This window comes from Hydra vulgaris, chromosome 10, assembly GCF_038396675.1.
Source record: "Hydra vulgaris chromosome 10, alternate assembly HydraT2T_AEP".
Classification (NCBI taxonomy): Eukaryota; Metazoa; Cnidaria; class Hydrozoa; order Anthoathecata; family Hydridae; genus Hydra; species Hydra vulgaris.
The window spans coordinates 1037501-1054573 of record NC_088929.1 but is presented as its reverse complement, the minus strand read 5'-3'; the positions used below and the strand labels follow the sequence as shown (position 1 = coordinate 1054573).

Genomic DNA, 17073 nt, shown 5'->3' with positions numbered 1-17073 from the left:
GTGAAGTACTCATAAAAGCATTTGGCGGTCATCCAGCCGCTGTCACTTTTACCAAGTCCCTAACTTGGTGGTGCAGCAGCAGCAATAGTTTTTGGCATTCGAGCATACTTGTACAATGTTAATGATGGTGCAAATTCACCATTTGAGTTTACGCAAAATACAGTTGTAAGGTTTTCCTTATCGCTGATGTTGCATTCTTCATAAACATTTCTTCCTCTAATGCCAATTACTTTTTCAGTTTTTGGTGCTAACTCAAAACCAGTTTCATCTAAATTAAAAACACGAGATGGATTATTAAGGTAATGTGCATCGTTGCCTAATAATTCATACACCTCATTAAACTATTTTCTTATCGATGCTTTAGTTATAAGACCTCTAGCTCAACTAATATGCTCTGCTCGTTTTTGCAATAATTTCTTATGACAACGCGTAAATTTATAAAACTAGTTTTTACTTGGGATATCATCTTTAAATGGTGTTTTTATACCTCGCCCTAAAACTTTTTTTTGTACCGCCTTAATTAATAACTTTTTTGTTACCGCAAAACCCATATTAGCGCACTGCATTAAGCAAGCAACCAATTCATTCTCTATTTCTTCTCCAAAATATGATTTAAAGCCAGAGTTTTGCCGTTTGGGTTGGCATTTACCAGATAATTTGTCGCATAAGGTACTTTCAGGAACATTAAACTTTTTGCTGACACATAAATTTTTTTCACTTTTATTTAAAGCTCTTATTTATATTTATCTTAATTATTTTTATTAAATTATTATTATAGTCATGACTTAATTGAAACTTGACTTTACAGCTTTAATATTAGCAAATGTTTCAACTAATGCACTAATATCTATGTTCTTTAACTCTTCAATTTCAATTGATATCTCAGCTAAGCCTGTAAGTCTGCACTGTGACATATTTGATCTTAAGTAGGTTTTAATTAATTTAAATTTTGAGAAACTTCTTTCTGCGGAAGCAACAGTGAGTGACAATATCAATAAAATTTGCAATGCTATAACTAAATTTGGAAAAGATTGTTGGTAGTGATTTTCTAAAATAAACTTGATCAGTGCCTTAAAAACAAATTTCCTGGAACCATACTGGATATTGCTTTGATTTCATCAAATAATTGATTTGAAATCACATCTGAATGTCCATCTTCAGTTAAGGCAACCTCTAAATCCTTGCTATGTTTCTTAAGTGCTTCAGTATTTTGGGTGACTTCTGGAATTTTATATAAGAATCCAAAAAGCTCATAAAGTTCTTTCAGTTGATTAAATCGACTTGTTAAAGATGATAGCACTTTATCTACCAGTACATTGAAAATTTCCACCACGTACTGTGTTTCTGGATTTAAAATTGGTTCATCTGCAGATTCAAAGAAAAAAAGAGTTTTTTTCTTTCAGGGACAAACTGTGTTTTCAGCTTCAAACTGAGGATTTACTTCTAATTCTTCTGCAATTTCCATAGCAAAAAGTTTGGCATCCTTAATTCCTTTATCATGAAAGTCATTAAAATACTTGAGTAGTTGGTCAATTTCGGTTTGTGCTGTTGATAGATCATAGTCTGGAGACTGCATTTTTTTGCTGACCAAATTTACTTGAAATAATGTCATACCATGCACTCAAGCTTACCGTGAATGTAAATTTGGACATTTGCTTGGCAAGATTATTTGCCTGAAATTTGGTAGATGTATCATACTCTGAACTGTTAGCAATTTTAACTAGAGCATCATAAACTTTGGAATATTCATATTTTATTGTCTTTAAGCTTTCCACTCAAGACTGCCATTGAGTATCAGACAGTGACTTCAAAGTCAAAGTTTGCACTGATTTCATTAAAATGCCCCACCTGATATTAGAACCTGAGAAAAAGTTATAAACTTTTTGTACCAAACCAAAAAATGACACTGCTTTTGAAGAAGATTTTGCAGCATCACATATCATCAAATTCAAACTGTGGGCACTACATGGCACAAAAAACGCTCTAGGGTTAATGTTTTTTATTCTTTTTTGCACTCCAGAATGAATCTCTTTCATGTTTGCTTTATTCTCATATGATTGACTTTGACAATTTAATATATCTACACCTGCTTCTTTCAAATGTTTCAGGAAAGTTTCTGTTAAAACTTCACCGGTTGTCCTATTTACATCAACAAATCCAATAAAATGCTCTTCAACTGCAAATAACTTGCAGTTGTAAAATCTAAGAACTAGGGTTAATTGTTCTTGGTAAGTTACGTCTGTAGTGCAATCCATAATTATTGAATAATATTTTGCATTTTGACAATTTAAATTATAGATTTCTTTATCTCTGAACCCAAAAGTTGAATAATTTGGTTTTGAATGTTTTTGCCAAGAAAGTGATCACTTACTTCGTGTGATTTAATTTTTCTTAGATGCTCTTGAAGTATTGGATCAAATTCTGAAATCATTTCAATCAAGCCCTAAAAATTTCCATTGCCTTTAGAAAATAATTTATCAGTGTGTCCTTGGAATGCTAAATTGTGAGAGACAAGAAATTTTATAACTGAAATTATTCTCTTCAAAATATTTTGCCAATACTCCACTTCTAATTTGATTTTTTTTAAGTTGCATTCATTGACAGTCTCATTTTTCTTCATTCTTGCAGCCAAATCCATCCACTTTATAAAGCATTCCTTGTGATTTACGGACTTCTCATGGTCCTTGAGATCTGATGTTATATGTTTTCTATCAGAATATCCATTTTCAGTTAATTTTGTGCTCTTTTTTCCGATAGAATATATTTTGCAAGAAAACAAAATATGCTGTTTGAATGCTTGGAATAAACTAACCATTTTCTTTCATAGGTTTCCCCATTAGGAAAATGCCCTTTATAAAACATCACAGAGAATTTTCCTCCATGGTCATCTTTTGGAAAATCTTCCTCCTTCAGTTTTATAGGACCTTGTTGAGCCAGAATTTCTCTAAATGAATTCATTAAGATTTTGGGCCAAAGGGCAGGATCCTCAATTCTGAAATGCAACAATTAAGGAAATTAGAATTGGATCTTTCATAAGAGAAGAAAGATTTATACAGTAGAGTCTCGATTATCCAACTAATACGGGACCAAGGGGTGTCGGATAAGCGAAAAAGTTTCGGATTACAAGAATATGGAGAATGAAAAAAAAAAATTATATGGATTATTAGGTTACAGTTCTACATGTGATTTTGCATATTTATATTATTTAAATAACGCAAAACAAGGCAAAAGTATGCAAAATATTAATAGAAACTATAAAAAGGAAAGGTAAATTAACAAACTTAAAAAAAAAAAAAAGGGAAAAAAAAAATCTTTTCGGATAACCGAGTGACGGATAGCAGGGACTGTACTGTTTTCATACAAAAATAATTTCCTACTTACTGTGATATTGATGGAAACGTAATATTTTCTTCAACAAGATTATTTTCTGGAACATAGTGGGGCTGTTGACCATCTTCGGGTTGAGGGTCATAAATCCCATCATCATCTTCTTCAAGCTGTATTGGACCTGGATCATCTTCTCCATGATGATGAGGTAGAGTATCTGGATTATTTTCAAGCGTAGGAAGATTGTCAAGATCATCTTGAGGTTGTGGATCTTTAAGATGAAGGATATCATCAGGATGAGGATAATGTGCAACTTTAGAAATAGCAATCTCTTGAGTATTAGCATCACTCAGTGGCTTATGGTGACGCAAAATTATGTTCTCCTGAGTGGCATGGTATTTTTATTCCTCGAGTTTTCTTTTTTTCTTATTATGACCAGATTCAAACTTTTTCCCAGTCATAATTACTGTCTAATGAGTTTTGATGTAGCAAGCAATTTCCTTCTACGCCAACAAGGTTGGAGAAACAAAACAGAACTGACTGAATGAAAGTAAAAAAGCCAAAGTACTTTGGAAAAACGAGTATATCCATAGTTATAGTATATTTATTCCGGCTGGTATGCTTTTCTCATTCAAATTGTTCAAATGTTCAAAGTTCGCAAATCCAAAGAAAAAGATTTAACATACATGTAAAAAAATTAATATTTTTATTAAAAAATATATATTTAAGTTTTAAAATTATGTGGCCATAAACTTCTGAGGACCCGGCATGTTCCGGAAAGGCCCTCCCCCCGCCCCCCCCCCCCCCCACCTATAGGCAGCCTCTGACTGAAATGGTTTTTTCGAGAGAAAATTTCACAAAATAAAACACGTCCGAAAAAATATTTTTATAAATGGTAAGTGCTAACTATTATAATTTTCGTAATCACTTACCGTGTCAAAGATTAAACAATGTTATACATTTATAAAAAGTACTAATATTTTTTATAAAATTTAAAATATTCTATGTTTCCACAACTATTTTAAACTTTTATCCAAAAAATTATATATGTTGTAAGCGGTAAAAAAACTAGACAAACTTTTTTTTACTGTTAAAGATTTTTTTAGGAAAGCAATAAAAAATCATTTGCGGGTAAACAAACATCTCAAATCTTTAAAAATATATATTTTTAAAAATTACTTATTAGTGAAATAAGTTAGTTTTGTATAAAACAATACTAAAAAGATAAATTAAAAAAAAAAATAAAAAAATGTACTAATTCAAAAACCACAGTAGGTGCTTCTTCACGGTAGGGGGTGCCATGACCCTACATATGTCATTATATAGTTACTGTTATTAACATGCAACCACAAATTGCATTACAACGTTAACTTTTAAAAATTTTTATATAAGAGTTGAATTGAATTTTTGTGTAGCAATACAAAGAGTTTTTTTATGCAGTTCGTATCTAACCACATATAAAAAATGTTTTTAATATTGTTTCGAAAACTATTTTTTATAGGTACTCCTGAAGTTGTATGCGAATTTTTTTATGTGTTTTCTTTTATGCGGTCCCTATCTACCACACAAAAAAAGGTTTGAGTGTATACACATACTTACCCACATGCATATATACACACATAATTGCAAATAAACACGCCTTTACATACACTCACATTCATAACTATGCAAAACATAGCACAAAATAACATTTCAAAATAAACAATGTACAAAAATACAGACAATTTAAACTAAACACAATAACGCATTACATTATGAACAATGTATGTTAAAAAAATTGTTCTTTTTCTTTCTACGCTGGTAGTAATGTTCATTGTTCTTTTTAATTATTATTTTCTATTTTCAAACATTTTAAAACTTTGTATTTAGTATATATTAGCTTTTGTTCTAATACATAATAGACCACTACTATTCAACCAATTATGGAATAAAAATTGTACTGGGTTTGCTTTAAATTCTTTAAAGCAAACCCAGTACAATTTGTATTCCATGTAAAAGCTGCATATTTTAAATTGACCATTCTTAAATCTTACCATGCATCTTTTCCAGTATATTCTTCTTGCATTTACTTGTCTGGTAAATAAATAACTTTTGTTTTAAATCTTTTTTATAACACTTTGCTTCCTTTCCATATGTTCAAGACTTATCAGGAATGTTCTTGATGCGTCTTAAACCGATAAAACTGTAGGTAGAAATAACTTAGATTAATCTTTTTACTGTTCTTTTTTATTTGAGTTATTTATTTTTGTAATTTTTAATTTCATTATAATTTATTTTCAACAAACATATATTTTAGCAATCAATCATAATTGTGCTGAAGGTTGGACAGATTTTAGAAAACATTGTTACTTTATTCATAGATTAAAAGAATTTTTCGGATATTCTTGGTTAGAATCTTTTTCCTCATGTCAGTCTAAAGGAGGGAATTTGGTGAGTATAAACAATCAAGAAGAAAATCGATTCATTCAAAATAGTTTAATCAAAGACAATGGTGATTATTGGATTGGTATGATGTTTATATTATTTACACTCCTTATTGAAATCATTTTTTTAATGTTAATTAAAAAATTGTTTTTATATAGGCCTCAGTAAGCTTTGGAATTACAGAAGGTTTGGGTGGTCTAATAATATATATACACAGTTTTTCAACTGGATTGGAAGACAACCAGACAATGTTGACCATGTTGAATATTGTGTAGAAATGAACTCCAATGGATGGAGCGACAAAGAATGCAATATCCTTAATGGGTTTATATGTAAAGTTGAAAGAGGTTTTATTATTATCATTTATCTACAACTAGAAACTTTTTTAATATTTTTTGTTGTTTTTTATTACTTTGATAAAATTTTTTATGGTTTAGTTATTATTAGTTAATATATCCTCTCTCTTTATTTTATATCATTTTTATTATTATTGGTATTTAAAGTTTTGTAAATCATTATTTATAATATTTTGAGTGTATTTACTTAATTATTATTAATACTTATTTGTTTTTGTTTTTATGTTTTCTATAAATTGAAGGTAACTTCCTTGTAAATGAATTAAAATTCTAAATATTGCTTCCTCATGTTGTTACTGAGTTGATTTACATTAAAACGATTTTGCTTAAGAATACTTTAATTTACATGCATGTTAATGCTGTAAATATTTATGTTAACTAAGCTGTTTATGTAAGCTGTTTACCACCATTGATCAAGGATTAAAATTAATTTGTTTTTAGATAGAGTTTTTAAAAGCTACATAAAACTGTTTTATAAAAAAGTTTTAAAATTATTTATTTTGTTATTAAAAAAGATTAGCATTTTTTTTTACATAGAGTTGTTTACATTAATTTTTATTACAATTAGTTGTGACAAAATTTATGACAGTCATTTCATTAAAAAGTTTTGACCATATTTAAATCAACTTTCTATGCACAGCATCCTGGTTTGTCAAGGTTCTTGTTTCAGAATTGGAGAGTTGAAAGAGGGTTGTAATTACACTTAAAGTAGTGTCCTTGTTTGTAGCGGCCTTGAGAAATTGAATTAATAATAAAAAAAAATCTTCCAAATTTTTAATTACCTTCCAAACTTTAATTTTTATTTCTATCAGAATCCTTGTCATTATTATGTAGTCAAAATGTTTATGCATTGTAAGTTTTTACTTTTTTTGTGTGTTTTCAATAATATTCAAAAGCATTAAATATTTTTAAAGTACCACTTAGTAAGTCAACAAATACTTTTTGCTGCTCTTTAGTTAACATTTGCATTTCTGTTTTATGAAGAATAAATATTTCTTTTATTTCCAATAAAAGAATTGCTCTTTGTTTTCTAATCTTAAAAGGCCAAAATCTTAAAAAACTATTCTCGTTTTATTTGTACTTTTACTATTATTGATAATACTATATAATATTTATGTTTTAAATAGCTTTTTATAATTAAAAAAAAATCTTTTTAATATGATATTTTATAAGAAAATATTTCGAAAGATCTGGAACAGGCCTTTTTGTTTATAAATTATCAAGGTCGGCTGATAGTCAGGTTTCCTGAACTCTGTGGTAACTCTCAGAGAGGCTGACTCCATTAACAGCAGAAATATATCAAAGTATTAACAGTGCCATGTTGCACATAGATAGTGTCCCTGTTTGTACTTTTAGTGTGCATTGCCAAAAACACATATGGAGCTCTTTGTCATGACTTAGGGTTTATTATTAGGAATAAGGCAATTGCTTGGGTTATTAAATAGTGTACTGAGTACTATCTTTGCTTTGAGTCAAGTTTTTTAACAAATTTAAAGCTGAATATAAAACCAAAAACTATAAAACACAGAAAACCATCGTCATAACAAGTTCTCTAATCCTATCATTCACTAATAAATGTGGTCTTTGAAGTAACTTTTATTTTTTTAAGTCTTATCTTTTGCAAAATTCACCAGACCTACTTGCTCTTTGTGAGACTAATTTGAGTTCAGCTGTTTCACCTTGTTATCTTATGTTGATAGTCATCTTGCTTTAATTTGCATAGACTCTGATGGTAAGATGTGTGGCCTGGGCATTTACATTTGTAAGAATTCACCCATTTATCGTAAAACTAGGTTTGAATCCACAGGCTATTCTTTTATGTGCTTCCGTTTAGTACCACTTTACTTTATTGTCCTTTTCTTTGTTATATGTTTTTCTCCTTAATCTCAAGACCTCACTCTTTTTGATGTTATTTCAGATCAAATTGACCAAGCTTCTCTCTTTATCCATCAGCCAGTGTTGTTGTAGGTGACCTTAATGCTTATCACACTGAATTGCTTGGCTCTAGTGTCAGTGACTCTGCAGGCATTAAAGCCCACAACTTTTGCTTTTCTCAATCCCTAACTGAAATAGTCAACTTTCTGACTCGCTTTCCAGGCAACACGAATCATATACCTTCTCTACTTGACGTAAGTCTTGTTTCTGATTCTAGTCAGTACTTAGTTTCTCTACATTAACCCTTAGCTGCTTCTGATCACGGTTTGATCTCTCTAAAACTAAAATCTCATTCTTTTCATCACCTGAATCCCACTACTATCAAACCTCTTACAACTACAGTAAAGCTTACAGGGATTCTTTCCGTGATTTTCTTCGTGATGGGAGAAATGTTTTGTCTTTCTGTCGACAAATGTGCTTCCCTACATAACTTCATGGATTCAGGCTGGCATGGAATTTTTAGTTCCCTCTCAGCGATTCCAGGTCAAGCCTCACTCTCCTCCACGGTTTTCCTCACATAAGCTGCTGTGATAACCAATCGAAACTGTTACTTTCATATTTACCAGAAAAATGTTTCTCCAGAAAACAGACATCTGTTTATTTCTACTAGAAACCATCGTAAAAAGGTTCAAAATTGTAAAAACACTTCATTGTAAAAAAACTTCAAAACCCACTATTCTCAGAACATGAAATCTTGTACTTTATCACAAAAATTAGGCTCACGTGTTTTCGTGAAAATTTTTTTACTGTATCAATAATAAGGGCTAATCTTTAATTCCGCCACTCTTGTATGGTTCAGACTTTGGTTCAACTAAAGACAAAGCTGAATTATTTGCTAAGAACTTTTCATCAATATCATATCATAATTCCACTAGTTGCGTTCTACCTTATAGAGCCTTTAAACAGGTTGATTGATTGCTTGACATTCGTATCACTCCAGCTTCTGTATCTAAAGTGATCTTCTGCTTAGACTCGTCCACAGCATGTGGCCTGGACAACATATCTGTTATAGTCTTACAGAAGTTTTCTCCAAAGCTGTTGTCTATGCTGTTAAAACTATAAAATATGTGCTTATCAGAGTTTTGTTTTGCCTGCTAAAAAGCGCCATCTGTTATTCCTATTTTCAAAAATTTTGGAGAGTGACCTGATTCGTCTAACTAGCATCTCATTAGTCTTCTTTCTATCATGAGCAAGGTTTATGAATCTTTAATCTTTAACAAACATTTAATCTCTCATCTTGGATCTAATAATTTACAATCTGATCATCAATATGGATTTTGATCTTCTCTTCTACAGATGATTTGGTAACAGTAACAAATGATAGGTTTTATTGTGCATTAGATAACGGTAAAGAAGTTAACGCTCTTGACATTTCTAAAGCTTTTGATAGAGTTTGGCATGCTTGTCTTCTCCATAAGCTTTCTTCTTACTGTGTATCTGTTATCATCTTTAAGATTATTGAATCCTTCCTTTCCAATAGTAGTATGAAAGTTGTCCTCGATGGACATCACTCTTCTTCTTATTCTGCAATATCAGGGGTTCCTTAAGGTTCTATCCTTGGCCCTATACTTTTTTTAGTTTACATTAACTATCTTCCAGATATTCTCACATCTAAGTAGCATTGTTCGCTGATGATATTACCTTTTATTCTTGTTGTGATAAGAAGCCAACAGTCTCTGATTGCCTAAAGGAGGCGTTTTAGCTTGAAAAGAATCTAACTTCTGCTACAACATCGGCCTCACAGTGGCTGGTGAACTTTAAATCAGATTAAACTCACTTTTTAGCAGCCATTTGTTAATGCAATAATTTAGATCTTTCTATATTAATTAACGTTAATGTACTCGATGAGATATCTACACTTCATCTTCTAGGAATAACTCTTACTTCCGATCTCTCTTTGAAACCATATATCAAATTTTTTGCAAAATTAGAATCAAAATTTTTCTCTTTTAGACAAGGTGCAAAAACGCGTTGTAAACATAGTTGGACCTGCTCTTGCAGCCAACCTTGAACCATTATCACATCATCGTGATGTTGCTTATCTTTCTCTTCTCTTCAGATACTTTTTGGGCACTGTCTCTTGTAACATCTAATAAAATTTTTGTGTTACTCATCATTCAATTAAGTGTCATACTTTTTCTGTGACTGTTCCTAAGTGCTCCAAAAACTCTTCTGTTTTTTTTTTCCCCTCAAACATCTGTTCTTATTAGAGTAATTCCCTTCCTTCATCTTGCTTTCCTAATTCATATAATTTTTAATCTTTTAAGTTGTCTGTCAATTGTTATTTTGCTCTTCAATCTTTATCTTTTCTGTTTTAGTAACTTCTAATTCTAATTAGTGGTTGCTTGCAGCGTTGCTGAAAGCGAAGATGTTTAAAATATATATATATATATATATATATATATATATATATATATATATATATATATATATATGTATATATATATACAGTATTGGACAAAACATTTGCAACCAACATCGAACAAAGCTAAAAAGTGTTCCAAATTTTACATGTCTTAAAAACAAAACAAACTTTATTACCACAGCAAACAGTTCACGAGTCTGGAGTCTAAGCATGCCATGACATGAGCAACAGCTGACAGGTGACAGCACACAGGCAGAATTTTTGTTGAGAAGTGCCATTTTGCAGCGGAAAAAGCAAGTGCATTTTTTTTGGTTTGTTTCATTTTCTTAAATATGGTCCGTGTCAATGTCACGGATGTTTTTTATTAATTAAAGGAAGTATCCAGAAGTTTCCAGAAGTTTCCTGAAGAAGCATCTGGAATCATCCAGTAGCATCCAGAAGTATCCAAAAACATTCAGAAGCATCCAGACGCATCCAGAAGCTTCATTCATTTTACTATATAAGAGACATGTAAATCGAAATGTAATTCAATCAGTGTATGGAAGTCAATCAGTCAGTATTATCAAGACAGTTTATCGAAGTGAGTTTTATCAAAGTGTTTTATCGAAGAACATCAATACAAGAAGTGAAATACAACAAGTGTTTCATTACATCAATACAGTCCACATCCAACCAAGACGTTGTGTTTCACAGAGTATTATTGTATCATCACATGTTTATTTGAAGCATGTTCATTTATTTTTATTATTTTTATGTCGTCAATTGCAAAAATGGCTCCTGACAGTCTTGGATTGGAACTAAAAAAAGGAAATTAATGGCTATTACGTAAGTGGAATGTCACAAAAAAGTAATTGTGATAAATATCGAAGGAAAAAATGAACCGTATCAAGACTATGTTCCAAATATCGTTCTACGGGGAAGTTGGTAGCAGATAACGAAGGTGGAAGACAGCTTTCCGCCACTTCTAGAGAGTATTCTATGATCGTCAGATCCGTCAAGAAGGATCCCTGGATAACATCAGTAGAGATACAAATACAATTAGAGCTGCCTGTATCGGACCAAACAATCAGACGACGTGCTGTTGGAAGCCGGATTGATTTCGAGACGCCCTGCAAAGAAACCGCTGATTTCACTAAAAACCAGAAGAAAAGACTCCTGTTTGCTACATCTCATATTGACTGGAATGTGCAGAAATGGCGAACTGTCCTGTTCAGTGGTGAATTGAAGTTCAACATCATTTGGAGCGATGGCATTTGCTGTGTACGTCGACCGGCCGGAAAACGCCTCGATTCACATTACTGCCATAAGACCGCGAAGCATGGTGGAGGCACTGTAATGGTCTGGGGGTGTTTTTCTGCTATAGGTCTTGGTCCAATACATCGAAACGATGGAATAATGGACCGTTTCATGTATAAAAATATCCTGCAAGATGTTATGTTACCTCATGCTGAATGGAATATGCCAATAAAATGGGTTTTTCAGCAAGACAACGATCCAAAACACACTGCAAAAGTAGTCAAGCAGTGGTTTCAAAACAACCACCTATCGATGATGGATTGGCTGCCTCAATCTCCAGATTTCAACCCCATCCAGAATCTGTGGGAGATTGTCAACTGCAGAATTAATTGTAAAGATGTTCTTAATAAGGATCAACTGTTCTAAAACAACATCCAAAAGGCCTGGGCAGCCATTCCACAAAGTTTCATTGATCACCTGATCGAATCTATGCCTCGAAGATGCAAGGCTGTGATCGACAAAAAAGGATTTGCCACGAAATATTGATAGCGAAATACAGCTTGGTCAACATTTCGTTGAGTTGCACTTGTTTTATCCAAAAGGAATTCAACTTTTTTTAATACTTTTGATTAATTTATTATTTTGCGTACAAATAATGAACTTTGTGATGATCAAAACTTGAAGAACTATGCCTCTAAACAGTTACTTAGTTATTTCTCTAAATTGAAAAAATGCAGTACTTTTGTATTAAGAAACTAAATTAACATTATTTGGTTGCACTCGTTTTGGTTGATACTGCATATATATATATGCGGTAGTGGTGTAGTGGTAAAGCGCTCTCTTCATATGCGAGAGGTTCCGAGTTCGATCCCCACCACGTCCCTGGTAGTACCGCGCTCAACTTGTTTCTCTGCGCAGCGGCCTTGTTCATCAAGGTTCGTGTTTCGGAGTTATAGAGTTGAGATAGGGTTAAAACCACTATTAAGTAGCCTCCTCATCTGTAGTGGCCTACTCGGCCTTGAGGAGGTGAAAAACAAAAAAAAAAAAAAAATATGTATATATATATATATATATATATACATGTATATATATATATATATATATATATATATATATATATATATATATATATATATATATATATATATATATATATGTATGTATGTATGTATATATATATATATATATTTATATGTATGTATATATATATATATATATATATATATACATATATATATATATATATATATAATATATATATATATATATATATATATATATATATATATATATATATATATATATATATATATGTATGTATGTATGTATGTATGTATGTATGTATGTATGTATATATATATATATATTTATATGTATGTATATATATACATATATATTTATATATATATATATATATATATATATATATATATATATATATATATATATACCAGGCCTTGTTACGAGATTTCGCTGCGTAGCGAAAACGCGTAACGATTTTCTAAGTAACTCAACTCAGCAAATATATTTTGCATTGTTAGAATATATATTACGTCACTAGCGTCTTTTCAAGTACCGCATTCTAATTAAAGTTATTTTATTAACGCGTTAAAAATCATACAAACAGTTTGTTTTTTTCTCACTGTAACAAAAGTTACAAATAAAATCTAAGTTCTTATTTAAAAAATCATTTTTATTAATTTTTTCAATTATGAACTAAATTTTATTTTGAAAAAATTTTTTTTTTATGAAACGTAAATCAATGTTGGTTTATATTCTTATGATTTTACAGTTGGTTTTTGGTTACTTTATTAACTGTTAATAAATTTTGCCTTATTTTATTTGTGAACTCTTTTTAATAATGTTTTTAAACAATAAAGAGTTTTTTTTTGTTATTTATCAGTTACCGATAACAAATTCGTGATCATAATTTATTTTCATTAATTAATCGAACGTCTTTAAAACTTTATGTTATTGAATTAACCATAAACAAAATATCTTATTAATAAAATATTTACATCAAAATAAATTGTGCATTTTTTAAACTATTATGACTAAAAATAATTTTTATATTTAAAAGGAATTTATATATTTAATTCCTTAAGATAAAACTTAAAACACTTTATTTTTTTTAACTAATTTTCAACAATACCAAAATTAATTATGAAACAAACTGTTTCTTCAACAAAAAATTTTTACTTTAATTTAACAAAAAAACTTTACAAATGCGGTTAAACGCAATTTACTAACGACTTTATTTCTTCTGAATAAACGTTATGTTACGTCACCTTAACGACAATCAAAAGATTATTTAAATATTTTAAAAGATATAAGTTTTTGCGTAGCGCAAAACTGCTGAACGCGTAGGCAAATCGCCTTTTCGCAAGCAAAATGCAAGCTGCGTAACGCTTCTTAACAAGGCCTGATATACATATATATTTATATATGTATATATATATATACATATATATATATATATATTATATATATATATACATGTGTATATATTATATATATTTATACATATATATATTAATATATACATATATATATATATATATATATATATATATATATATATATATATATATATATATATATATATATATATATATATATATATATATATATATATATATATAGATATATATATATATATATATATATATATATATATATATATATATATATATATATATATATATATATACATATATTATATATATATATATATATATATATATATATATATATATATATATATATATATATATATATATATATATATATATATATATATATATAGATCTATAGTTTGTTGGCTTTGGGAAGAGCGGAAGGAAAAAAGTGATTCTTACGCCAACACATACGTCACTTTTAATTACTTTTGACTTTCGTCCAACATTTTCGTGTTGGACGAAAGTCAAAACCATTAATTTAATTACAAATTAATTGTTATATAAAAAACCCACAAAAACGCAAATTTAATTGATCGGAATGTTTTTAAAAACATTCTGAATGTTTTTAAAACATTTTGAATGTTTTTAACAATATAAACAATGTTTTTATTTTTATTTTTCTTCATAAAATGTTTTTATTTTTATTTTTTTTAATAAAATGTTTTTATTTTTATTTTTTTCAATAAAATGTTTTTATTTTTATTTTTTTTACTGTAAATCATGCGCGGAGTGTTGCTACATCGACTATCTTATAGCTCGACTCGGAAGGGAGTGCTGCTACATCGACTGACAAATAGCCTGACTCGGAAGGGAGTGCTGCTACATCGACTGACAAATAGCCTGACTCACAAGGGAGTGCTGCTACATCGACTGACAAATAGCCTGACCCGCAAGGGAGTGCTGCTACATCAACTGAGGGTTTGGTTGGGGCAGGCAGTCTATCATTATTTAAAAAAAAAAATTCCGGTCTTGCATTTTAATTTTTACTTTTTGTCAACAAAATATGGAAAAAACTTTCGGACAACATCTAAGGGTTCTATATATATATATATTATATATATATATATATATATATATATATATATATATATATATATATATATATATATATATATATATATATATATATATATATATATATATATATATATATATATATATATATAATATATATATATATATATATATATAAATATATATATATATATATTTATATATATATATATATATATATATCTATTTGCTGTATATAATATATACATATGCATTTGCTGTAGTAGTGTAGTGGTAAAGTGGTCGCTTCATAAGCAAGAAGTTCTGAAATTTTCATGAAGTTTGTGGTAGTACTGTGATTAACTTTTTTCCCTGCAGTTTGGCTTTCTTTGTTGAGGTTTTTGTTTGGGATTCAGAGAGTTGATAGAGGTTTGTAAAAGAGAATGTCATGAATAATGATTTTGCCAAATACTAACTACTCTTTATTTGGCTGATGAATATTTGGTGGTACATATTTATTTTGATAGTTCAAATCTGCTTATTTGAAATCCATATTTTAACCATGCAGTGGGTTTTTTTTTTTATTTTATGACTTGGTCTCTTTACAGCAAACAATATTAGCTTTATAATGACTTAAGTGGTAAGCAGTGTTGTTCTAATGACCAGAATTGAACTTCTTATTTATTTATTATGCTGATAGTGGCTTTGATACTTTTCCTGATATTTTCTAATGAGGGTATGCCTCTGAAATTCAGTTTATTTGTTCTGAGGCTGGCTAGTAGTAAAGTTTCCCAAATTCTGTGGTAGCTCTCAGAGAGGCTGATTCCATCAAAAGGTTAAAAATATTAAAATAATAACTCTGCATTGCTGAACAAGGATGTTGTCCCTGTTATTCCTTTTGGTATACATTGTCAAGACCACATAAAAAGCCCAAAATTAATTACAAATTTATTTATTAATTACAACATTAAATACAAATTTGGGTTAACTAACCAGACTTCGACATCAAAAAAGCTAATTGCTTGGGATGCCATGCTCTATCTATAAATGAGTCAAGTTTTCTTTAAACTTAAATAATGCACAAAGTTACCCAAACTATTAAAAAATAAAAAACCATCCCAACCATCTAACTGTTTCAATACATCTCTCACAAATTTACATTGTCTTAAGTAACCTTCCATCAATTGCCTCTTGTAAAGTTACCTCTTGAAAAGTCACCTCTTGTAAAGTTACCTCTTGTAAAGTTACCTCTTGTAAAGTTACCTCTTGTAAAGTTACCTATTGTAAAGTTACCTCTTGTAAAGTTACCTCTTGTAAAGTTACCTCTTGTAAAGTTACCTCTTGTAAATTACCTCTTGTAAAGTTTACCAGACTTAGTTTCTTTTTGTGATACTAATTTAAGTTCAGCTGTTCATTTTTCAGATTTTTATATTGGTGGGTACTATTATTTAAATTGCAAAGACTCTGATTGTCACATGCTTGGATCAGGCATATACATATTTATCAATTCACATATTAGGTTTCAATAGGTTAATCAATTTTTATGTGCTTTCGCTTAGCACCTCTTCACTCTATCACCTTTCTCTTTGTTCTTTATCTTTTTTCTTCTTTTCAAACTACATTCTTTGAAATTTAAATTTAACGTTTTGTTAAAGTCATCCTCGAAGACCAACACTCGTTTTTATTTCCAGTAACTTCTGGAATAACTCAAGGATCTATCCTTGGTGCTATTTTGCTAATTATCTGTATTAATGATCTTCCCAACAGCCTTACATCTAATAAAGTTAGGCCATCAGCAGAATATTAGCGTATTCTGCTGATGGCCTTACTTTATATTCCTGTCTAGAGAAAAAGTCTTCTCTTTTCAATTGCTTAGAATAGGCAGCCGATCTTGAATCTGATCTCACTGTAAGAGATTGGGGTTTACCATGGCTTGTAAATTTTAATTCCAAAAAAACTCAGTTATTTACTGCAAACA

General features: G+C 29.8%; 1 protein-coding gene across 5 annotated transcripts in view; it reads left to right on the top strand.

Moving 5' to 3' along the window:
* LOC136085711 (uncharacterized) overlaps positions 1-17073 on the top strand; it is a 123538-nt gene that overhangs the window by 58728 nt on the left and 47737 nt on the right. For all 5 annotated transcript variants that reach the window (XM_065807032.1, XM_065807031.1, XM_065807030.1 and 2 more), the window contains 2 exons: positions 5624-5833; positions 5910-6098. In XM_065807032.1, the coding sequence (XP_065663104.1) occupies positions 5624-5833; positions 5910-6098 (399 nt within the window). The remainder of the gene's footprint in view (positions 1-5623; positions 5834-5909; positions 6099-17073) is intronic.